We start from the raw sequence: 24851 nt of genomic DNA on the forward strand, positions 1-24851 counted from the left end.
CTTTTTGTCCCTTTTATTAAAAACAGTCATTACAGGTGACATACAACTGGCAAAGATATATATATGACCGAATTTCTACTTTTAAGAAAACTATTTACAGACCATTACAAAGTGACCCCACGTGTGCCATGATCAGGTCCTGCGCTGGTTTTTCATACTGAAAACTTCTGGTTTTCTTTCAGTTGCTCAGGTGATTCTACTTGCAGTTTGTCTGTGTGATCAACAACAGCACACTGGCTTCAAAAGACATTTATTTTAGATATCTGTAAGTGCCCACAGTGAAAAGCTGCACACAGTGCCTGCTGTGAGATATCAGACAGAACAGTCTCTTTTCTGTCTCGGCCATCCAGGTTTGTCCTTTTGTACCACTTCCCACATGGAAGGCTGTCACTCCAAGCCCCTCACTTTGATAACCAACATTTGCTCCACTACAAAAAACATTTCCTGAACCATTTGTTTAGGGGCCAGGAAAGAGGATAAATCTTACCCACATGAAACCATCCAGAGCAGAAGGAAGTCTGTAGTGACAGAAGCAGACACAGTCTCAGCCTTCTAACCAAGCCTATAGAAAAACTTCAGCTGTACAGCACCCATATTAACAAGGGGAGGGGAAAGAAGTATCTTCCTGTAGTCATTACCCACACTCTCAACAGCATTGCATTAAGTAAGAAAGAATATCAGTCCATGTACCAAGATGCTTTTTCCTGTTTCCTGCTCTTGTTTTAGGTCAACTGGAAGCTTCTTTTTTCAGTTTTTCTAAAACCTCATCTGGTGTCGCTGATACCGAAATCTTCACCACTTTGTCCCGTGATTTACCCCCCTGGTTTAGACAAACACAGAAAAAACCTATCTTTCAGAGAATCACCCTTTATGGTAAGAAAACAGTGCAATTTATAAAATGCTGATAAACAAATGAAGCAGTTTGCCCATGATTCAGGAAAAACAAGACTCACATCTTTTTGTCTCTACCCTTGGTAGAGACATTTCCTTGGTCATCTTATCCTTTACTATTAGTCTTTATCACAACATTTCCTTGGTCATCTTATCCTTTACTATTAGTCTTTAAAAGATTTCTATAACTACTCCAACAGAGTAAAACCAACAGGTAAAAATAAAAAGCATAATTTTTCATCATGCTCTTGTGTTTATAAACTATAAATGAAAATGGCTGGATAGACTGACTTCAAGTACAATGAATTAATAAAACAAATTATTTATTCAGTGCAATGAATAAAACAAGAGTTTCCACTCACCAAAGTCAAGACATGTAAAGTCTAATACAGAGAAACTCCTGAGGCCCAGCTACAACCCAAGTGCTTACATACACTCTTGGTTATGTGTGACAGTTAAATGTCAGAATCAAATACAGAAGTTATCAAAAAAAAAAAGTGAAAAACTATCAATAAAATGCACATTCTCTGCAGAACACAAATTCTGGGAACTCATTTGACATGAAAACAAGAGAATCTTGAAGAACACAGAAAATATGAATTACAGAGATTTGCAAAAGATTATCATGATAACTCTTCTGGTTAAAAGATCTCGAGATCAGCCATAGTTCTTCCTACACTAAGTTTGTTCTCAAAGAATCATTGCAATAACTCAACTAAACTTTTTATAAAGTGTTTTTCAGACTGAACTTGGAGTAGCTCCCTGTACTCAATGTGTAAGTTTCAAAATCTTGAATTTCAACTGCAGTAGGGCAAAACTGAAAGGAAAAAAAGGAAGTACCTTCTCTAAAATAACATCACTCTTCTTCACTTCAAGCACCTTAGCGAGGTAGCGACACAGCTCTGCATTTGCCTCCCCTTCCGATGGAGGTGCAGCAATAGCTACACCTACTGCCTCAGCCGTCACATCTATAGCAAATAGTGGGAGGATTTTATGCTCAAAATATTCAAAACATAATTTCCTAAAAATGAATGTTTATGCTTCCAAAAGCATTTCAATTTAAAACCGAGTAAATGTATAGATTAGCAGGTGATGGCATTTTCACATTTCATGAGTTCCCTTGACTATCGGCCAGTACAATCAAATATAAACTCCTGACAATACAAGCAGTGAAGCCTTCATGCTGTAGCAGGGTGCAGCCGTGAGTTACCAGCCTTCTCACAATGGGGGCACCGCTCTGAGCCCCCTCAACGGCCCGTTCTTGTGCAGGTGTTGTCCTGCTTGGCACCACGTAACACAAATCGGGTTACCCCCCACACCTCCACCCCAAAAGCCGCTTGTTGAATCAGTCTGCTCAGAGAGTTACGCTGTCAGGAAATCCCCAGTAAATTCCAGCGGGGCCTGGACACTGCCACAGCCCGTGGGTGTCGCACACACGCGGGATGTGAAAGCAGCCCCAATGCGTGCAGGAGCAAGGCCAGGGCTGTAGAGGGAGAACACGTTTTATCAGATCCAGCTTTTATGGCTCTAATAAAACCGCACAGACCCTTGAGACACAAACAGCCTGCACGAAACCACCGATGCCAAACGGAAGGATTTAGGATGAGGATTCACCCCGTGCTCACCGCGCCACCCAGCGCTACACAGGGGGGACGTGAACGAGCTACTCCCGCAGAGCCGAACTCCTCGCTTCAGTTTCCTGCTGGGATTTTGCGCGTTCCCTCCCTCCGCCCCTGTTCCTCAGGGTGCAGCGATGCAGCGCCCGGTGCCCCGTCCCACAGACCCACCTGTGACGGCGCTGCAGCGGGCGCCGGGCTTGGCGCGCACCGCCACCCTCACGGAGCCGCCGCCCGCCGCCGCCACCGGTCCCGCGGCGGCGCCCGGCTCCGCGGGGCCCTTGGCGGCTGCTTTTCCCTGAAACAGAGCAACAGGCGCGGTCACCGCGGGCACCACCCGCCCCTAACCCCCTTCCCTCTCCTGGCCCTGCCCGCACCTTCCCGGGCATGGCCCCGCCGATCCGCACCGGCGCCGCCCGCACCCACAGGAACCCAGCGAGGCTCGGCATGACCGGGGCGGCCCTTCCGGCAACCGCGCCGGGCCCGCCCCGCCCCGGGACGCCTGCGCGCTTTACACGGCCCGGCCGGGCCGGCCTTGTGTCCACAGCGGCGGCTTCAGCACGGCCCGGCTTTGTGCCTGCAGAGGCTCCTCCGGCACGGCCCGGCCCGGCCCTGTGCCCGCAGCGGCTCCTCTGGCACAGCCCGGCCCTGTGCCCGCAGCGGCTGCTCCCTCACGGCCCGGCCCTGTGCCCGCAGCGGCTGCTCCCTCACGGCCCGGCCGAGCCCCATCCCTGTCTCGGAACAGCGCCCTGGGACAGGAGAGCGCTGGCGGAGTGTGCACAGAGCTGAACGTTTGACAGACACTTGTTCTACACACTGCCTTTGGACGCCCCAAACCTGCGCGACCTCCCATTAAGAAAGGAAATTTTCTTATTTTTTGTCCTGCATTCTCAAATTTTAGTATAACGTTGGAGAGGGTACAGGTCTTTGTACACCAAGCCATTCTGTTACTACATGGTACTACTGCAAAGCAATGAATACTATATACATACAACAATTGCATCATATTATTGTATGCAATCTGTAAAACCCCTTGCACACCAATAATCCTTAGGTTTATGCTCATTTTTTTAGTACTAAAATATCCAATGATAAAATAACATCATTACAAGTCTCGTATTCTCATTTTCACATTATACATCTTTTATAGGCACATATGTATATATACAGTGGCTATTTGCATAACCAGTTCTATATTCCAAAGCAGCCCTTCTGAATTAAGAGAGATTTGGGAAAGATCTGTTTCTTGCTGAATTTGACTGAATATTTATTTCTTCAGTGCTGCTGCAGATGTTCTCTGCAGTGCAAAGTCCATTAATTCTCCACGGCTCTTGGAAAAAGTCAAGATGATGGCAATATAAATGCAGCTTTGCTGACGTACTTCCAAAAAATACAGTAGCAATCCATGTCCATAGGGTCAATCCAAGGTCATTTTGTAAAGAAGTGCAAGATGGGACTGGGACTACAGCAGCAGCTTTACTGTCTTTTAAGGACAGATTGGAGAAAACATATACAAGTTGTTCATAACAAGTAAGGATTTTCCAGTTCAAAAAATGAATTTTACTACATAAGAAACAAAGGGGTGAAAACACAAAGTAATTTACCACAAGGTACTACTTAAAACAAACTTTTCAATATACAGAGTACTTATTCCACTAACATCTCATTTAGAGGAAAAGCTAAATTACAATTTACCAATAATGATGCAGGAAAAAAAGCTTTTCTGGTACCCCTCAAACAAATTAGGGGTTTTTTTTTTACACATTAAAGTAATTGATCAGAATTTTTTAACTGCTGCCAATAGTGAGCTGAAGTCCACTGAGACACCAACATATTCCAGATCATCATGTGAAACTAAGTATAAAATATTATTTCTGGTATCTGTCCATCTTCTATTGAAGTACCATTGTTGTTACCTGGTGAACTATAAAAGACAAAGCATGTTTTGCTAGCAGTAGGAGATTCGTGGATCACTTTCTTCAAACCTTTTGTTCCATAGTGGGAATCAGGACCCTGAAAAGCATCACAAGAGATTAGCAACAGAATGGAAGTGGGCAAGATCCAAAACCTGCTGATGGTCAAACACAACTGACTTGGGCTATTTTAGTATAACAGAAACATATTTCTCTGACAGCAGACTTAAACCAGTTGATTTTATCCAACTAGTAATGAATACTTTCTAGTATTTCTCCTTATCACACAGCTTGTCTGTATTCTTACTTAGTTTCCTGACTCAGCTGCTTTTTATGTGCAGTATTTTTCCAACCCAATGAACTCCGATTTCTGTAAAGGGAATTATATTTAGAAGAACATTAAATATTTTTGAGAAATAAATTGGTCCACAACACTAAGAGGAGACTTTCTGAGAACTAGTAATTCTTGCCTATTATTTCAGCACCAGTATATAAAAATAGATTTTTAAAAAGCTGCTTTCTTGAATTTAGCTAGTGGTTAGAATATCCTTGATAAAAGAAATCAAATTTTGATAGAGAGCTGCCAGATTATGTTTTCTAGATAGTGCTTTTTTTTCCCACACAGAACCAGTGACTTCCATTTGAACTATTCTAACTCCTACATCAAGCAAAAAAGTGGGAAGGCACAAAGGATCCAGTTATGAATTCCATGCTGAGTCCCAGAAGAGGTGTAACAGTCTTAAAAATTACAGTGGAGTTCGAACTACGTCCTTCTTTAGCCCTAAAATTAAAATAAATTCAAGATCTAGAAGACACTTTCCCATCCGAAGACTGATAAAAGAGTAACTCTTGCATCAAAGTAACACTTTCTGCTGTCCTGTCAGGCATTCTTACTTTCAGGGTTGCACAAGCTGTGTAGCAAACCGTGGGCAGGATCTCTATGGGCTCCTTGAACATAACTCTGAAGGTACTGGCTGTTCCATCACAGCTAAATCCGGTGTCGTTCTGTCCCAACGTCTGATTCTTCTCATAATCAATGATCTGGGCAAAAGCACGAACATTGTAGCTTTATGTATTTATGGCATGAGAAAGGTTCTGATTGTATGCACATGAGAAGGCTACAAGCAAACACTTGCCTACCCCACCCAGCCTTGCTGCAAGGACAGCGCAATCTCAGCTGGAAAGGAGCTGTGATTTCCTGATACCGCTGGAGCTGACGCAGCAGCTCGGAACGATGGCTCGCGAGTTTCACACGGGCTGTGGGCACTGTTCCAGCCAGGCTAAAGTCTGTGCTTGGGAGATGGAGAACAGCTCTCACACCTTCAGCTTCTGACCTTCATAAACAACATCTAATCCTGTGCTTGGGTTTGCTGATCTCTGTACACCTTCACAGCCCACATGAGGGAATCTCATTTGCTGCCTGTGGCTAGTTTAGAAAACAAGTTTTTACAGATAATGTAGGCAGTCAATGACACCTTTGTAAAAGAAAACAGAAACCTGTGCTATGTTTTATACAATTTATTTCTAATCTTGATTCAGTATAAAAATTCTACTGAGATCACACAATATTTATTTTGCCTTCAATTTCAGTGGCGAGTAAGAATCACTAGTTCCAGTGTAGTTAATAGCAGATTCCTTCCCATTTTGGACTGCAATCCTGATCCATGCTGCCCAACACCTCTTGCAGAAGCTGGATATCAGAGCTTTAGAGCAGAGTACTTCTTGTGATTACTGCACTATGAAGAATCCTGTCAGTTTTAACAGTTTCTTATTAACCTTCCATATATCTTCTAGTATTACCCATCCATGAGATGAAGCTTTATTTTAGGCAAGGTGTACTCTGTTTTTTTCCCCAGCCACAATCAACAGAAATATGAACAATTATAAGCCCTTTTCACATAACAGATGTATTTGCAGTATACATTTATTACTATTTTATGGCAAGTTTTAAATGTTTAACTCTCTGAAGCTCTGCTCGTACTGGTGTAGAGCCAAGAAGAAAGCTAGAGGCACAAGACTTAAATAACTGTCTGAAAAGACTGTGACAAGAAAGTTCCAGGTTCATCTGTTATTAGGGGTACTTCCAGGGTAAAGAGAACCTAAATAAGATGGATGGCCTTAATATTAAGGTTTATTTAGCCTTTCAGTTTGAATTGGGAGGATCTTTTTCAAGTGAATCTTCCAATCATTCCCACTTAATATGCATTGGTTTACATTGAAAAAATCAGAATTCTTTTCAGATTAAATAATTCAAGCAAACATCCTGAGGGAACACACTGAATGCTTTCATCTGCTAACAAGAATTCAGCTGAGAGGTTCAAAAAAGGGTTTATGTGAAGTAAAAATCCCCAGGTATGTTTAGTATAGCTGCCAGGTTCCCGAGATCAACTCTTTTGTTCTATAGATCCTGTCTAGTGCACTATGCTACTCATTTACATGGATGTATAGTTTGACAAAACCAAACTGAAGATACTTCAAATAGAGGAATTTGAGCTTTTCAAGTGAGGAATGTAGAGAAGCCAAATTCCTTCAAAATGTCATTTCAGATACATTCTGTTTGAAACATCATTAAAAGGAAAGGCAAAACATTTTTTCATTTGGAGAAAGACACAAATCCCTATCCTTAAGTACAGAGTAGTCAGATAATAATCATCATCAAATAGGAAGCAGAAGACAATTTTTCATTTAAACAGAATGTCCATTAATGAACTGAAATTCCAGCACATGCTGGAAGTCTAGAAAGATATGGACAATAGAATTTCTGCCCCTACATGAAGTCACAGACTATTTATTTCACAAAATTTCTCATGCACCTAATAAATCAATGTGACATGATAGTACCAAGTTAGGAAACACACAGCACAGGATAAAACTGTGCCAGTCATGGAGTCCTAATATCTTGTTAAAAAGCTTAGAATCTAAACAAAACTAATCTCTGCAAGAAAAATAATTCAAATAGACTGAAATTCTGCACTCAAAAAGGAAAAAAAAATAGTGCTGGATCAATACTACTAGAAGACATTCCTGACCACAACATGCTAAGGGATCTAACAGGTTACAAGAGCAGGAAATATGATTTTAGTGGTGTCTTCAGTTGCCTGCTGGGACCAGGCAAGGGTCACATGAGGACACGAAGCAGGGGGACATTTTTAGATGCTATCACTGGCCACTTCATGAGCCTGCTAACCAATTGCTCAGCAGGAAGAAACGCAACCCTTGATTTGGTACTGAGTGATGAGCAGGATCAGATTCAAAATTTCATAATGGAAACACTATGTAACAGTGTCCATAATATACTGAGAGTCAACACTCCCACAGGAACAACAAAAGCAAATCCCCCACAGCTGTGCTAAACTTCAAAAAGAGAAAAATGAGGAAGCTTGTTCAAAAGAAACTAAAAAGGAACAATTACAAAAATCAAATCTTTATAAGAAGCACACAGGCTACTGAAGGACATAACATACCCAAGTACAAAATCAGTACATACTTCCTATTAGGAAAGGCTTGAGAAAAGAGGAAAAAAGCTGGATGTTGGGAAACACCTGCACTGAAAATGATTGAAGGACAGGAGACTACAGGAGAAAGGGAGCAGAGTTCCACAGTGTTCTTTTGCCTAGTCACCCACTTACGCCCACTCGTGACAAAACACAGCTCAGACTCCTGGCCTGTCAATTGCTCCCTCCCAAATACAGACTAAAGCTTCTGCAAGTGCCACAAGTGTAGCTTCCTTCTGCAAGTTCCTACAAGTGTACAAGCCTATTTAAACATAATATACTGTACCTGTATATTAACTTGATAGTCTGTGGGTCCATGAATAGATCCATATAATCCAAATCCCACTATGGAAATTCTTCTGTTAACTGTGAACCTGGTAAGACACAAGAAAGGAATTCAAACAATTGTGGTGAATGTGTTACTTTATTTCAAGAAGGAAAAAGACTCCCACTGAAGAGTAGGGAAGTAAACTGAGAATGGCATTGCATTTTTTTTAATATAATTTTTTGTTTAGATTTCAATACTAAGAAAAATGCTTTGCCAGCTTCAGGTTAAAGCTTTGCTAATTCCTCAAGATATTCAGTATTAATAAACAAAACATAACCAGATTCTTTTCAGTATCTCCAAAATAAAAACAGATCAAGACTTGGTATTTCAAAAAAGAAATATACAGATAACACTCAACCATTCTAGAAAGCACCCAATCCTCCCAAACCTCATTCTTGTTTTTATTTCATGTGTGTAATAGCTAAAAAAAATAGGAAAGGATTAAATGTGTGCAACAGAGCCAGCATGTTTGCTACTGTATCTTATAACAAAAAGTCAAAGTTGAATGATTTGTTCTCTTTCTCCCCACCCATGTCTGTCTCTCCTTCCAACAGTTTCTGAAGCCCCACCTGATGCGGTCGCTTGTCCCGCTGTAGCCCCAGCGACTCTCCACCTGCTGGAACCTGTTAATGCTGCATTCCTTTCCTCTAAGGCAACACCTGGGCCGGTCAATATAATCTACTTTAGGTTTAGGATTGACAGTAAAGTGCAGAAAGAGATTTACTACTTCCCGATCCGACAAGATTCCAGATTGAGCAGGGCCTGTGAAAACATAAAACTTCTAAGATGATTTGAAGGATTACTCCAGCAATTGTATTTAAACCACACATATTCACAAACTGAAGACAACAATAATATTTTCCAATGGCCAGACGATAATCTGCAGAAGGTTTTGCTTTCATTTGTGCATCACAACTGTTATTAGTACAATATTACTAACAGAATTGAGTGTTAAGCATCTAAACACAGTTAAGCATCTGAACACAGTTAAACTGTTAGACCATGAGACATGGTCTAACAGTAAGACAAAGAACTCCAAAACTCACCTGCTGCAAACTCTTCAATAGTCATTAACGGAAAACGGATTAAGGAAAGAGCTCTTCCAAGGACTTTCTGTTTGTTCTCGAATGTCACAGCCAGTTGTTGTCTTTGACATTCTGCTTCTGCCCAGCGAACAACAGCTCCAAAGAGCCTACTTTCCCGAATGCTGAGAGTGTCCCTTTCTAGAACTGCACATAATGTGTCTAAAGAAAACAATGTTAGCAGCTTTACATCAGTTTCCATCCAAGCCAGAAACAGTGCTACACTATGTAAGCTTAAAATATTAATTACACAGTAACAACACTCATAACAAGACTATTAGCTTTGTCTTATTGTTATGTGTGTATATATATTACACATAATTTATCTTACCTAAAAAATAATCTCTCAACAACATATAGATGTCAAACTAAAAGTTAATTTTCCTGCTATGAATACAGGATATGAGCTTTCTTCTTGATTCCTAAGAGTGTAACTAATCTCTGTAGTGATAACAAGTATCCTAAAGGATTTCCATTGCTAGGGCAAGATCTAAACTGAAAGTGACCAAACAGTGAATGCACACTACAAAAAAAACAGGTTGCTCCCGATGACACTAAAAAACCAAGTTACTCACTCTGACAGGGTCATATTCTTATCTGGGCAGCCATCTGCCCATCTGGATCAACTATAGCCACAAGCAGCAATGGTACACAAAAACCAGTTTAAAGATTAATGAAACCATCTTAAGCATTGACATATTTGCTATTCACAAAGCCTGAAGGTGAGGCAAGGTACACATTTAAAAAGCAACTTACCCTGTATTTATTACTCCTTCTGGCCTTCTTTGAGTAACAGGTATGCTCAAATTATCATCGAATACAAGTAAAAAAATAAATGGGTTTCTTTATTCTGAATCTTCTGTCTTTGGGAATTTTTATCTGCCTTGAATTTAAGTAAGGCATGTTTGCAGTTATAGAAAATAGCATATTGGAAAGTCAAAACAGATTGAGACTTACCAACACTAAAGATTGCTTAGTCTGAGTACAAATCCTACTGAACGTGAGTTAACAATGGCTTTAAAATTCCTTTATGCAGTGAAACACTTTCCTTCAGTCTGAATTTTTCCCACAATCCAGCTGAATTGGAGTAAAACCTTAGATACATATAGTAGCAATGAAATTGAGTAATTAAATTTACCACTGCTAGCTTTTGATAGAAGACTAAACAGAGAAACTAGCAGTTCATGTGTTCATTTTTTAAAGCAGATTTCATTAATTGTGCCTGATCTGTGCAACTTTGAATAGATAAATACCATGTTGCAACAGAACACGTATGATTCCTGTTGCACACAAAAAGCAGATATGGATGCCTCAGGCATGAGGCACAACCCTCAGCAAGTGAAAGCTTTGGCTTCAGTGAAGTGTGGTGTCACCGGAGTGGGAGCCCTGGGACACCGCCACTTCTCAAACGGGGACAGTGCAGTGTGTGAAGCCCAGCAGTGAAGTTCAAAGGAAAGCACTGCAGGGGTGGATGGCCAAGAAGGGAAGAAGTGCTTGGGACTCTGCACACTCAGATGGGGGAAGGAACTATCCTGGGCTACTGTCACTTCATGCTTAGGACAGACAGAGTGACTTACCTATGTCGATATCTGTAAAGCCTTCTGCACTTATGGCATCCATAGTGCTTTTGTCTATTGTGTCGAGACAAAGACTAGCAAGCTGAGGTTCATCAAACAAACGAGCCTGGAAAGACAAAGAAATACATCTTAAGCATAAAGCTGACAAATTGCTAATCTTAAAAAGCAAGCATTTTACCTCTAGTATAGACAGAAATTAAAATAAGTTGATTTGTGTAAGTACTCTTTGTGTTTATAACTCAAAGAGCACTTAAAATCTCAAAGGAGTAGATAATTAAGGAGAATTAGTAATTTCCCTCCAATTGGGAATTCTTCTAGTAAATCAAAACTAAGCTTAAATTTACCTACTTGAGTAAGCAGCATAAAGGCATTATCTGCTCGGAGATGCTTTGTTAGGAAATCCACACAATGTGCTTCCAGGGCAGGGACTGCATACTTTTTAGCAGTGTATAAAGTAGTCATGACTGTTTCTGGACCAATTTGAACTTCATCTGAATAAAGAAACCTATAAATCAATACACAAATACAGATCATAAAAACATATATTTAGAGGGGCAGCCAAACACAGCAGTCTCTTTGCATTTAGAAAACAGGCCAAAGATCTGCACTGTGAACAGTGCAACAGCTGACCTCATAGCATCTTTATAAATAAAGAAGATAACTTAAAAGGTTCAAGAAAGACTATTATGTTAACCTAATGGCATACATTTGTTTTAAATATGTATTACTCCCTAGGACTGATCTGGCTGTACTAGTTATACATAGCTCCCCAACTGTAAACAACAGCTGAGCTGCAGAATTACTTAACCTATGAATGCATGCTCTCAGTTCATCAGGAAAATATCAATGCACAATCCTCTATGAAATTCATTTACTGACAGTGCACACTGGCTTCCCCTCTGTGAGGGAATAGTGACAAGGACTTAGATTGTGAGAACATCTTATGCCAAAGTTACCCCTCTGTAGTATTCAGAGAGGAAAGGGAGTACATTCTAGCACATGACCTTGACTCTTCTACTCCTGCCACACTCTGGCTTGTCTTCACTGCCTGAGGCAAGAGGATTGGTTGAGATTTCAGCATAAGCTGTGAACCAGAAGATAGGAGCCTCCATCAATACAAGGAAAAAAACATGTTCCCTGAGCAGTTGTTGTCTTCTTAAAAATAACTTTTCTTAGAGGTGACATTTAAGATAATTTTAGCAAAATTTCATCACTCTTTTAGATAACAATCAAGAATAGTCTGTGATTTACAAAAATACATTTGTCTCCAACACACACAGGTAATTAAATATAATAGACCAGGGCATCCTAGCAAATGCCAAAATTCCACAATGAAAACCAAGTCTTTCCTTTATATTTCACAATATTTGTTGTTCAGAACATCCTGGAAATGAATGACACACAGAGACAGAAGGTGTGTTTAGAAGGGTTTTTTAAATGCAGCAGTCAGCAGTTTGTATCTAACAAGAGAAACTTGTGAAAATAACAGACTCGTTAAACTTCCTTGCAACACAGAGAAATTGAAGTAATACAAACCCAGAATTAAAGTTTCAACCAAAGTTCTTCACTGTTTATATTTCTTATATTCTAAGAAAACTCTAATTCTCAGTAGTTGCTAGCACACAAATAAATACGGTGTTCAACATTAAATTTGCTGCCACAACACAGGCACATATTTACCATCAAAAGGCTCCAGTCTACTCAAACAGCCAGCTTTGGAGATGTAAATGATGCTCTAGATTAATTTTTTAAAACTGGATTTAAATTGAACAATGTTTAGGAAGAATTAATTTAATTAAATGCAAATTTTTTTTTAAGTAGAAGTTTCATACTGAAGTTTCATCAGTTCAATTAGAACTGATTTATGAAAGCTATGAACTATTATTACCTGTTGATGAAAACAATGGGCTGACTTTTCATCACAACTGCTGACAAATTTACTTTTAAGAAACAAATATTTCACAGGTACACTTTACATACTAAATTGACAAGCTCTTAATTAAAGCACTAGAACAGCGCATTTCTGTTTTGGTTCTAAGATTTAAAATAATCAGTTTAGAATGCCTGAACTTTTGTTGTATGACTTTATAGGAGCTTAGAGTCCAAATCACATAAAAGTTGATTAACAGGCTGTAAAAAAGCACTACTGCCATGCAAACTACAGTGTATCTTTTACCTAACAACAGAAAAAAAAAAAAAAAAAAAAAAAAAACCAAAAAAAGCCCAAACATATCCCAAGTTGGTGTTAGAACATGATTTTAGTTTTATTCCTTAAGTGAATCCAATCTGAAGCCAATGAAGTGACACACCACAGGGGCTCATGGGGCTTGTGTTTCACTTTCTGCTGTACCTTCCAAAGAAGCAGGGTGCAGTCCTAGGTGTGTCCTCCCTCTACAAGTTCCCTGCTCCTGTGTGCCAAGAGCTGGGTCTGTGCTACCTCTCCCTGCTGTGGCAGGCCTGAACTAGCACAGCTTTATGTTTACACCTCTGCTCCTCCTCCACTTAACTCAGTGAGATTGACAATCACTTCTCCTTCCCCCTCTCCTTCCCTTTGAGACAGAAACAATCCAATTTTATTGGCATCCAGGATGAGGAAATGGGTAGTGTCTGTGCATAGTGGAAGAACATTTTTAGTGACCAGAACAATTTTTCCAAGTGACCAGTCAATCATTCACTCTGTGTATAAGCCTCTCATACATTTTATGCTATTTTTCTTTACTCTCAAGTTAGCACTTCCTTCTCCTCTTTTGTGAGCATCCTCTCAGTAGCTGAAATCTTTTCACCATTATAAATGCATACAGGAATCTTTTTTTCAAGTTAGTCATGATTACCCCTTTATTTACTGCTTGCCAAAATTCTCTGCAAAGATTTTTGGAAGACAGACTGTTAACTTGTGCCATATCATCACTTTCCTTTATTCTGCGATCAAATGACAAGTTAGCTTATTGTAAAATATGAATGAAAATTTAAAAAAAAATCTTAGTAAAACAAGCAAAACCACAAAGCAGAAACCTACTGAGACAACCTGAATTTTCTTGATCATTGCTATTCTAGTTAGAAATACACACACACAAAAACTGTTTCATTGGGAAATATATTCAATCTTTGTGACTTTGATATTATTTCAGCTCTTAAGAATTTATCTGTCAAATTACTTTATTTTTTCATTAAAAAAGTATTTTCCGCTAATTTACAAGTACCATTTGCCAGCAGATCCTTATGAAACACAAACTACAGAAATGACTTAACAAATGACATAAGTAAATAAAATGGAAATGAGCTGAGGAACATTAAATAATTAGTAAGTTATGCCTAGAAAGTTTTGCATTACTTAAATATTTCCTTTACTTGTTGTTGATTTGCTACGTGTATTCAAAGATCCTGACTTAATTTCTAGCCAATGTACCTCAAACTGGTATTTTCAAACATTAAAGAAACGTCCTGTGAAATGTAATTATCATTATCTGAGTGATTTACTAATGACAGATAAAAGAGACCAACAGTGCAAGGTATCATTCCTGCCTCTTTCAGTCAACACCAGGAAAAGACCCCACGTTGTTTCCATCACAGAAAAAGCCCAGTACTGGCATGTATTACAAAAGTTCTCCCTGGATATGTTTTTAAGGTATTGCAATGTATATTTATTTCAATATAAGCTCAAAGAAATATACATAGCATGGAAGAATGTGCTGAAGAGCTGGCACAGCCAGCAAACCTGAGCTGTTTCAGCAGTCCAGTGTGGGGATATCCAGACAAGACACAAGCACAGCCAGCTCACTGACGCAGCTCCCCGGGCCATTGCGCACTGGCAGCCCTACCAACACAAGTGCTTTTGTTTGCTTCTAACAACATCTCTCCATTCATTCTCCAGTGACCAAATACCATCCTTCTTATCTTCACTTAGGAATCTCTTAGAAATCTCTGCTTCTGTGTTTCTATTTTTTTATCCAGACAAACTTGTATTATTATATCCACTTTTCACTGTCCAGTGTTTTTCCCACATATAGATATACAAACACATACATGTGCACTGTCATTTACTTTTAACCTTCAGAACCAATTTGCTTGAAAGACACTTCCCACCACCTCTTGCTCCTGTGCACAAAAAATCCACAAAGAACGCTTCATTTGCTAACAGCAACAGAAAGACATTGCTGCTCATGGGGTTTTTGTGCACATCACTTGCTTTATCTCCTGTGCCTGTGATTACCTGAGTACCAGGTGACACTTCTAACTCTTCCTATCTCTTAGGCCTCAGCAAAAGAAGAAAGCCTTGCCAAGACTTTGGAGTTTTTCCCATTACAAAAAACTTTGAGACACTACATATTTCCAGGAAACAGTATTACTTGTTTCCCAAATGTTCATTACAGAGAACTCTTTTACATATTTTATGGTTTACATTTTTTGCCTAGCAGAGTGGTTCTCTGATAAATACCTTATGGTTATACAGTTTAGTCGTATTACCACACCACAGCCCAAGGCACAAATAAACTATCAGCAATTGTTTCTATGATCACCATCAATTTTATTTGCCACTACACTGAGTAAAGAGAAATGGTAGGTAAACTCCTCAGTTTGTGAACACGGGAACTAGCAGATCCTACTCTGCCCAAATCAGAAATCACTAACACACTTTATATCCTTTCTGCTATCACTGCACTCCCAGTCTCACACTCAGATGGCCTGGGAGTAAAAATCAGCTGGTTACTGCCTTCTGCAGCATGTTCCCTCTCTGCCCAAGTATGATTACAATGGGTGTTACTATGGCAAAAAGATGTAACAACTTATTATCATCGCTGACAAAGAAAAGTGAACAGATGATGACTAAGGCTCCAAAGTAAGTATCAAATTTCAAGGTAAGTGTCAAATGAAACTAAAAGCTGGTACAACAGCCTCTGTCCCTTCTTAGTCACTATTAGAGGATGGCTGAATAGTTGCAACACCAAGGGGACCCACTAATTCCTATTATTTTACTTTAACAAACCAAAACACTGAATCGAAGAGCCCAACCAGACACCCACTGAGCGCTTCCCTAACCGGACAGTCAGCTACCATGGAATTAGGGCACTTCTCTCGGGAAAACAGCGCAGGGTAAAGAGCAAGGGACCAAAACACGATGGGGGGGCGGTGTGACCTTGCGTGGAGCCCACAAGGTATTTCCGCGCCTTCCCTGCATCCCCCTCCAGGGACGGGCAGCAGGGACAGGCCGGGCTCTGTGGGGACAGGAGCCGGGCGGGGCCGCGGAGCGAGGAAAAGGCACCGGCGGCCAAGCGGGGCCGCGGCGCGGAGCCCCCGTCCGTGCGCGGCCGCCCCCGCCCCGCGCTGACCTGAGGAGCGCCAGGAAGGCGGCGGGCTCCACGTCGGGCAGCTCGATCTCGGCCGAGGTGGTGGCCATGCCGCCGTTGAACATCGCGTCGAACACGGCGCTGCCGGCCGCCAGCACGAACCGGTGGGCGGGGATGCGCTGCTGCCCGGGCCCGGGGGGCGCCGCCCCGCCGCCGCCGCGGGCGCTGCCCTTGCCCACCACGAAGTGCACGTCGCTGAGGAGCTCGTTGGAGAAGAGGAAGGCGAAGCGCTCCCGCAGCGAGCCCTTGGTGGCCTGCCAGTTGTACAGCGGCTCCCGATGCAACACCGCGCCGGCCTCGGCGGCGGTGACACCCGCGGCGGTGGCGGGCGGCGTCTCCGCGGGCACCCCCGGGCCGCCCCCCGGGTGGTGCCCGGGGTGTGCCCCGGGACTGCGCCACTCGCCGGGCCCCTCAAGGCGTCCGGGACCGGCCGTGCACAGGGAATGCGCTTCCGGAGCCGCGGAGAGGGAGCGGAGCGCCGCGGCAGGCGCGGAACTGATAACGCTGCCCGTGGGAGCGAATACATGGCAGCGATTGTGCTCAGGCACGTGAAATGCAAATTCATTTTCATAAGGCCCGTTTCGCTGTGGTAACAGGGAGAACAAGGGCCGGTGACCTATTTTAAATATTTTTGAGGTGAAGTGGAAACATCGGCGGGTTTTAAGGCACACACACCCCGCGGTCCTTCTGCGCGTACCGTGTGTGTGGACATTCGGTGTTTTGGCTCCCGGCGGGGGAGTCACAGCAGGGAGGCCGCGTGTGCCCCAGCAGCGCTGGAGCAGGCGTGCAGGAGCGGATTGACCTGGGCACTGCCCTGCTCAGCTTTTAGCATACAGAGGGGAAGGGAACAAGAGGTGTTTGCGTTTTCGCAGTCCTGTCAAACCGCTGCAGAAGTGAGGCGATTCCTTTTGCCATCTGCTGGGGCTGTGCTGGATGCACAGCGGCGATTTCCACGGAGCCGTTTGTCACCGCTCCCGACTTGTCAGCATTTATGGAAGCGTGTGGCTAAAAGAGGAATAGAACATGTCACCGCTCTGCATTCAGGTTTATAATTAGGACAAAACTGAGACCAGGCAAATGTGGTCCGTTTCGCAGAACAAGTTTTTGAGAACCTTTAGCAAGATGGAAGCAATTTCATCAGGGTAAACTATAGTGGGAAAGGGCACCAGAAGATACAGTGTACCAACCAGAAAGCAGCAGCTAGCTCTGCACGGAGGCTATATTTAAAAATAAAATCATGCTGCTGACTTAGAAGAATGAAGGTATCATCTCTGCAGTTTTCTTCTCCCAAGGTGGACAAAGAAGGGAAGGAAGGAGAGCCCCACATTTCCCTGATAGCCTTGGGACAGAGATGTGAAACACTGACACCTTGGGCACAAATGGATAATTTTCATTTAAATGGGATTTTTTTTTTTCAGTGATGGGGTGGCCTGAGTATTAATGAGCATTTCTGTGATTGCTGTCTTTTTGCTTTCATCATTCTGTGCCCAATCACAGGTTAATCTGTCAGCTGAAAGCCAAGAGCCATGCCTACTCTGCTTAGAGAGAACCTTCTTTGCAAAAAAAAAGTGTCAGTAACACTCTAGAGGAAGTTAACAGGGATGGAAGAGCACTGAGGAAAAAGGGAAAGCTACACCAGAGAAGTAAAAGGAGGTCGGCTGAGGCAGACAAAGTGTGTAAGACAGCTTCAGGGATGAGAAATCAGTCATAAGAAGGCAAAGCTATGCAACACAGGAAAAGAATGGAAAGACCTGTGTCATGGTCTGAGAAAGAAAATGGAGAGAGAAAATGAGGGGAAAGAAATAAAATAGAATAAAATAAAATAAAATAAAATAAAATAGTCTAAAAAAAAAAAAAAAAAAATAAAAAAAAAAAGTCTAAAAAAAAAAAAAAAACAACTAGAAAACAGGAAAGGAGACATAGGCATGGGACAAAGAAAAGGAGAAATGTGACCAGGATGTCCATCTGATCTGTTCAGCTAAATGCCAAATGCACTAATTGAAACAGTTTTGAAAGTGAGAACTAAGAAAATATTAAGTAACATATTTCCTTTTGACACTGGGCTTTTCCTCATGCAGACAATGAGCCTCAGACATTTGTTTCACCTTGTAATCTTCGTGCTAGCTTCCTTGGAAAAAAAAAAAAATCAGCCAAGTTTTCTTTGGCATTCTCAGTGGGTGGAACACAGCCATTTTTAAATGTGATGTCATAGGATTGTATTTGCCAGTCCAGATCAGAAATAATATACAATGCTTTTCCCAAAAGGGCTACACGTGAATGTCACTAAAATGCAATTCCATTATTTGCTTTCTCAGTGTGTTCAGGTTTTGTCTAGGAAATATAGCAGAAATTAATACAGGATAAAAAATATTTATATAAGCAGTTCAAGAAGACATTGCTTTGTTTGTGATCTCACATATCAAAATGGTTACAAATCAAGGGCTGCAAACAAAAGTTCAACAGTATTATGTAGCTGTGAAGGTTGTCCTGATCTCTTGCCAGCAAAACAGAATGTCAGGGAGTGTCTACACTTTTGAGCAGCTAATTTTCAAGATCTACACAACAGCCTGAGCATGCCCATGCTGACCTGGTGCCTTTTTTCTGTGGAAATTCATGAAGGAAGTACTCTCCAAGGCTTGAGGTTCCTTCACCTGTCATCAGGGACAGAGAGGACACAGTGTGTTTACATGGACTGAGGAAGAAGCAGAGAATGCTGTGATCAAACTGCTGGGATTTCTGAGATAGCTGTGATGCCAGGGATGTCCCAGAGACACAGGAATGCCTGCCCAGTGGCCCTGGCCTCCCCTGCCCCTGGGCAAGTTCTCTGAGAGCCATCAAAAAAGTTTAGGTTTCTAAGAGTATTGTTTTCAACCATTTGTTCCTGAAATGATTTAAATTCTCCTCCCCTTCCTTCTTTTCCCCACATGAACTCAGCTTTGTGTACACTCCAAGGAGCTGTTTGTTGTTATGATCAGAGTTCTTGAGCTGGCTCATATTTTCACAGTGATTAGCAATTGTTCTCATAAGCAGTGAGCATCCTTTCTCTGCTACAGGAGGGAAGGGAATAATTCAGAGTAAATCACAGATTTGTTTCTGATTAAGCTTCCTGGCTGGAGCCATTTGATGACATATTTTCCTTTGCATGCTCAATTAGACTGTTAAAATCCCCTACCTCTGATCCATGCCACTGCTGTGAATGACAGACATGCATATTACTGTTGCCATCACTTGAATTACCAGTAGCATTACAGTTGCTCAAATGTGTCATTTTTAATAACTACAGTTAATAACAACCACAAAAACAATGTTGTATCTTTGGGCTTTTTCTTGTGGTTGTTATAGTTATCTTATCTCTGCCTTGCATCCCTGTACTATTGGGATGTGGGGTCTGCAGATAACAGATCCAGTTTTTGGAGCACAGGATCCACTCAGGCACAGAAAACTCAGTCTTAGATCTGAGTAATGCTAAGGGCAGGAATTAAGTTTTATTCTTATGTCTTGTAAAGTGACTATTTGATGTTGATTTTAAAAAGCTCTGGTATAAATTCACCTGTGTTTGAAAACTGACCATAAGAATTCAACACTCTCAGAAGTTTTAAAATTCATAATAATTCTTTTTACTATCATTTCTACAAGTAATTCTTGTATCTGAGGATTTTATTTCACATTTCCAGCTGTGCTGGCTAGCTGTCCTGGAGTATTAATTGTGTATCTTGTGCCCTCTATTATAGTGATACTTTCCTCATTTTTAGTGACAGTACTAATGATTTGTTCTTTCATTTCTGTTACTGTATAGTAATTATTTCTTACAGTACACTGTTACCATAAACATTCCTGCTAATTAAAGCATTTATGTGAAATTTTTCAGAATTGTGGCTTAGAGATGTGTACATCTGATACAAATGTGACGTGGAAGTTTTTGAGAACTCCAGTTGTGGAAGTTTGTCTTTCATTTCTCATTCAGCACTTTTATGCATTTCAAAAACATACAGCAAGGGGCAACAACAACATTCATCACATCTTTTCTCTGAAAGTAATTACAAAACAAAACCAATTATTTAAGCCAAAGAAGATTCTACTCACCACATTCCTATTTTACATGTAATTTCAAATACTGACGTGGCTGGTTCTGTGAAAAGTGCTATTCTTTGACATATATTTGAAATAATTTAAAATATTCTGTTACTGCATAGCTGAAGAAGCAGAGGAGAAAAAATTATTTTATTTGTTATGACCATCATGTTTTATGACTGACCAGTGGCTATTTTGTGAAGCTATTTACCTTTCAATCCCTGCTAAATGTGTTGAGACACAGCAGTGTTCAAGAGAGGATCCTTATTTCCTACACTTCTACCAGGGTATTTAGCTAGCAGCTTAATTTCCACATAATTAACGAGATTCTTACTGAGAAATCGCACTTCCCATTTCCAGTTTAAGACAAATAGTACAATTGTCATGCTCCCTTTTGATGTAATGCCTATTAATTTTACTCTGGCATGTCTTTTTTTCCTCTTGTTTGGTGAATAGAGAGGTTGTAGCACAAAAACCAGCCCTGCTTTTGAGGGACCGATACTCAGATTTGTAAGTGGAATGGTCATGGATCACTAATTCCTCTTTGGATTCTTCTTTGATGCTGTGATTGTTGTTGGTGAATCCCCCCAAATCCTCAGCAGATCATCAGCACACGGCCTCCTGACCCCCATGTGAGCTGCATTATGTTGTCTCTGATGCACCACGCAATCATTTATTACCTGTTGCACCCTCAGCTAACAAGAAATTCAGAAATAGAAGAAGTTGGCTTTAAAGCTGTTGGAGGATGGCAGTTATGTGTGGTCTAAGATGCTATCTCAGCAAATTAACACATTGAGAAAAATGTGTTAATGAAGCCAAACATGAAGATTTTAATTAATCTCTTAATTCACCTTTTAATCCACTGTCTTATCTGGACTGACTTCTCTTACTGACTTCTCTTGCCTTAAAAACTCACTTGCATATACAGGAAAGTAGAGCCTTCAAAATGTATCAGCTCAGTTCCATAAAAATTGAATGACACAAGTTGTTTTGTAGCAGGATGGCATTTTGTAGCTGGCATCATAATGCACTGAAGGCTTGCTGCTTGGCAGAGCCCTGTGTGAAGACGAGCAGTGCTTCCAAGTGATATAAATAGTGTCTCTTAATCCTTGCATTGATCTTCATGAGCTTGCTTAAGGTTCAGCTACCTATGTTTGTTTAGATTACTGTGGATTTGAAATTAAGACAACTATGTTTTAATACAATGTTAAATCCAAAATGTAGTTATGATTTAATGGGCAGTTATTAAAGGTAAGAACTTCTTCTCAGGTTAAAAGTAGACACAAAGACCTAATGGCCAGGTAATCTCCTACTTTGTAGATGACCATTAATAAATTACCTATTTTTATATTCTCCACAGTTTTTTTTTTTTTTACACTTACAAATGCCTTCTCAATCCTGACATCAGAACTGATCTGCCACCATTTGGTAGAGAGACTGGAGAGAATCAAATTCCATATGATGAGAAGTGATTAATGCTCTAACGAAGAAGCCAACAAACATCAGTCCAAGCAAATTTGTTGCTCGTGAGTTGAGCTTTGCCAGCTGAGGGGCCACACAAGTGGAATTGGCTTCTTGCTGTGGCCAGGATTCCCAGTGAGGAATCTGACATGTGGCATAAGGCTTATGCTTGTGATTTGACAGAGAGTTGAGTTGCCTATTTTAAAATGGCCATTTAGACAGAAATTACATAACTTCTGGCACAAGAATGTTGCAGTGTGGTCAAGGATCACCAGTTCTGGCACTGTGCTGCTGAAGGGACTATCTTTCACATGAAACATAAGCTCAGAACTCCAGGAATCTCTTGTCAATAAATATAATCCTCTGACAATTTCTGCATGGGAAGGAGTCTCCATGTCCATGTTTTCATTACTCTACTTTGCTTTCCTACGCTTAACTGCAGTTTGTGTATGTAATTGTATTTTACAATCTTATCCTGACATTTAATATTGCTAAATAGTTAAATAGTTGTTTGATTTTCTTCAAGTTAGGACATTCACATATCTCATGATGATGTTACCATTTATAAAATCTGGGAAAAAAAAAAAAGATTTTGCAACCTCAAGAAATGAATATAATTGAGTGTGTGACAGGGAGCTGGGAGGTTACATTTATTCTGGTGACAGCAGCTTATCAACACTGCTTTCATATAACACTTTGATTAGTAATTATGTTGTTAAAGACACCCTATTCCTACCTTCATTTTTATATCACTGTTCTGGTACATGTGAATAGAGGGTGGTGTTACAAGCAGTTGAAGTTGAAGTTCTTCTTTCCCCTTCCTCCCCCACAAGAACACTTAGAGTTGTCAAAAATGCATGTGTTAGTTTTTAGGACTCCTGTTTTTTAAGTGAGGGTGTTGTTTGATCAGTGAGATTGTTTGCTCTTTGACTTAATTTCTAATTTAAGCCAAATTTTGAACTATTTGCCTTTGGGGAAGTTGGTCAGTGGTTTTTGACGGTGCCAACCAAGCAAGTTTTCCTTTTTCTCTAGAATTGGTTTCATCTGTAAAAATAAAGTCAACAAGAATGCTGGTGGTTTTATTTTCTTCCTAAAGCCTGAAATAGAAGCCAGGATATTTTGGCACAGAGCAGGAGGGCCAGAGTTAGAAGAAACTGTAGCGAGAAAAAAACCCGATTTCTGCTATGGAAAGTGTGGCACACCAGAATCCACATGTTCAGCGCTGACATGGGCGGACTTGGGGGCCTCCTCTGTCAGGACATGGAAAGGAATGATGGAGCTGGAAGGCTCACTAATGTTTCTTTCATAGGGTGAGAGATGAAAATGCAAGGGGAAAACATGCCCTTTGGACAAACATTTCAAACATCCCATTGCAGGGGTCTCTTCTGCTAACAGATGCTCATAATTATTTTTCTAATCAAAAGTGGATAGATCTCAATACAAAAGACTCAAACAATGCATCTCTGCTGTTGATTTGCTATGTGATTACCACAGGATGTGCCTTGACATTTTCTACTCAGAAGTTTAAATAGGACTTGAGGAACAAGCTGGATGCAAATCAGAGCTGGAATATGCTGGCAGAGTGGTAAGGAAGAAGTTTCCCATGTAGCGTTTGACTTCAGAGACACAGGAACTGAGAAGCCAAGCTTGAGACATGAATCTTGAGACTGCTCTGTGGCAGCTGCATACAAATAAGCAGCCTATACATTTGAAAGCTTGAGAAGTGAACCGGCTGTGCATTGAAAGGTAGGCATTTGGAGGTGGTAAATTTAGCCCTGACTCATCCAATGGCAATTTTGACACTTGGGTGGACTAAATTACTTTTAGGACTTGCATCATGTTTTTATCAGATAGTTTGATTGAGCATGGTTTAACCCATTTGAATGCCTATGGCCAGATTCTAGATCTTTCTCACTTGAAATAACTATGCAAGAATAGATAGGACATAGATATGTTCCAGGTCACCAAGTTCCTTTCTGTGAGAGGTATTATATCAATTAATCTATTGCTTAAATTGACCAAATTTACTGTAAAATACTTAGAATACCCTTTATTGCTCATAGCTGTTTCTGAAAACTAGTGACAGTTTTTTCACAGCTTCGTCCTGCAAATTAAGGAGTTCTTTCCTCTCGCTGGTGTTAACTCCTCTAGTATTTACAAGAGAGCCCTCCAAGCCAAGCTCTTCATGCTTTTCTCGCAGACAGGTGCTCTGTTTGCTCAGCCACCTTAGCAGTCCTCCTTTGTATCATTTCAGCAGGAGGGAGTCTGAATTGTGCCCATTATTGCAAAGGGTGTTAATTCTTCCAGAAAGAGCTTGCCTGGCACGCTGGAAGTGCATTTGCTGTTTTCTTCAGGCAACACATTCTCACTTGCCAACGTCCTGGAATTAAACGCTCAGTAACTTCTAGGAACAGCGGTTTTCATTTCTGTTTGCCTTGCATACAAGGTTCGTTCCACTGCTGAGACTTCAGTGTTGGTATTGAGGTATAGGCAAAGTTTGAAGCCCGGAAGAAAAGGCTGATGGAAAAGGTCAAACATATACCTAGGTTTTGCTAATTTTTTTTTTGGCACTTAAATGGAAAATATGAACTCATTTTTCCCCCCGACATTTCTAAAACGCTAATGCCCTTGTTAATAATAACCTAGCTAAATACTGACGCAAAAGAGATGCATAATTTTTTTAAGGGTTTCTCAGGGAGTTCCGCACTATCCGGACCAAGGGACCCTCTCTCCATCCACCACCTCCCACGACACCGGATCGCTTCGTGCCCCGGCTGCCGCCGCCGCGGCTCCTCGCCGTGCCTTGAGCCCGCGGTTAGCCCGCGGCGCTCGGCTCGGCTGTCACAGCAGCCCTTGGCACGTCGCCTCCGTCGGTCACCGGAGGAGCGTCCGTCCCCGCGGGGCTGGACCCGCACCCCCTGTCCCGAGAGGGCGGCATCGCCCGTCGGGCAATCCCCAGCCGCGGGGCAGGGGCCAGGGGGAGCGGGGCGAGCCCCGGGGCGGGCGGAGGCGCTGCCCGAGCCGCCGGAGGAGCGCCGGGCGGCTCCGGTTTCCGAGGCGGATTTAACCTTTG

General features: G+C 41.4%; 2 protein-coding genes across 5 annotated transcripts; both read right to left on the minus strand.

Annotated features, from left to right (window-relative positions):
• On the minus strand, positions 1-2978 carry CUNH15orf40 (chromosome unknown C15orf40 homolog). 2 transcript variants are annotated; one of them, XM_041418912.1, is made up of 5 exons: positions 2885-2978; positions 2679-2805; positions 1732-1859; positions 691-820; positions 1-562 (listed from the first exon to the last, which is right to left on the minus strand). In XM_041418912.1, exons 1-4 carry the CDS (start codon positions 2954-2956, stop codon positions 728-730), a joined length of 420 nt encoding a protein of 139 aa, XP_041274846.1. In that variant the 5' UTR covers positions 2957-2978; the 3' UTR covers positions 1-562; positions 691-727. The 2 variants fall into 2 exon arrangements, with proteins under 2 accessions (XP_041274846.1, XP_041274845.1); XM_041418911.1 differs by having other exon boundaries at positions 1-820.
• Positions 2979-3387: 409 nt separating this feature from the next.
• Positions 3388-16660, minus strand: BTBD1 (BTB domain containing 1). Of its 3 annotated transcripts, XM_041418885.1 has the most exons (9): positions 15923-16210; positions 11250-11406; positions 10902-11007; positions 9289-9486; positions 8812-9004; positions 8201-8288; positions 5315-5461; positions 4424-4520; positions 3388-3990 (listed from the first exon to the last, which is right to left on the minus strand). In XM_041418885.1, the coding sequence occupies exons 2-9, from the start codon at positions 11361-11363 to the stop codon at positions 3725-3727; spliced, it is 1209 nt and encodes a 402-aa protein (XP_041274819.1). In that variant the 5' UTR covers positions 11364-11406; positions 15923-16210; the 3' UTR covers positions 3388-3724. The 3 variants fall into 3 exon arrangements, with proteins under 3 accessions (XP_041274819.1, XP_041274822.1, XP_041274821.1); XM_041418888.1 differs by lacking the exon at positions 15923-16210 and adding an exon at positions 16229-16660 and having other exon boundaries at positions 3388-4520; XM_041418887.1 differs by lacking the exon at positions 15923-16210 and having other exon boundaries at positions 11246-11387.
• Between the last annotated feature and the right edge of the window lie 8191 nt (positions 16661-24851).

This window comes from Onychostruthus taczanowskii, unplaced genomic scaffold, assembly GCF_017590055.1.
Source record: "Onychostruthus taczanowskii isolate IOZ18803 unplaced genomic scaffold, ASM1759005v1 scaffold6, whole genome shotgun sequence".
Lineage (NCBI taxonomy): Eukaryota > Metazoa > Chordata > Aves > Passeriformes > Passeridae > Onychostruthus > Onychostruthus taczanowskii.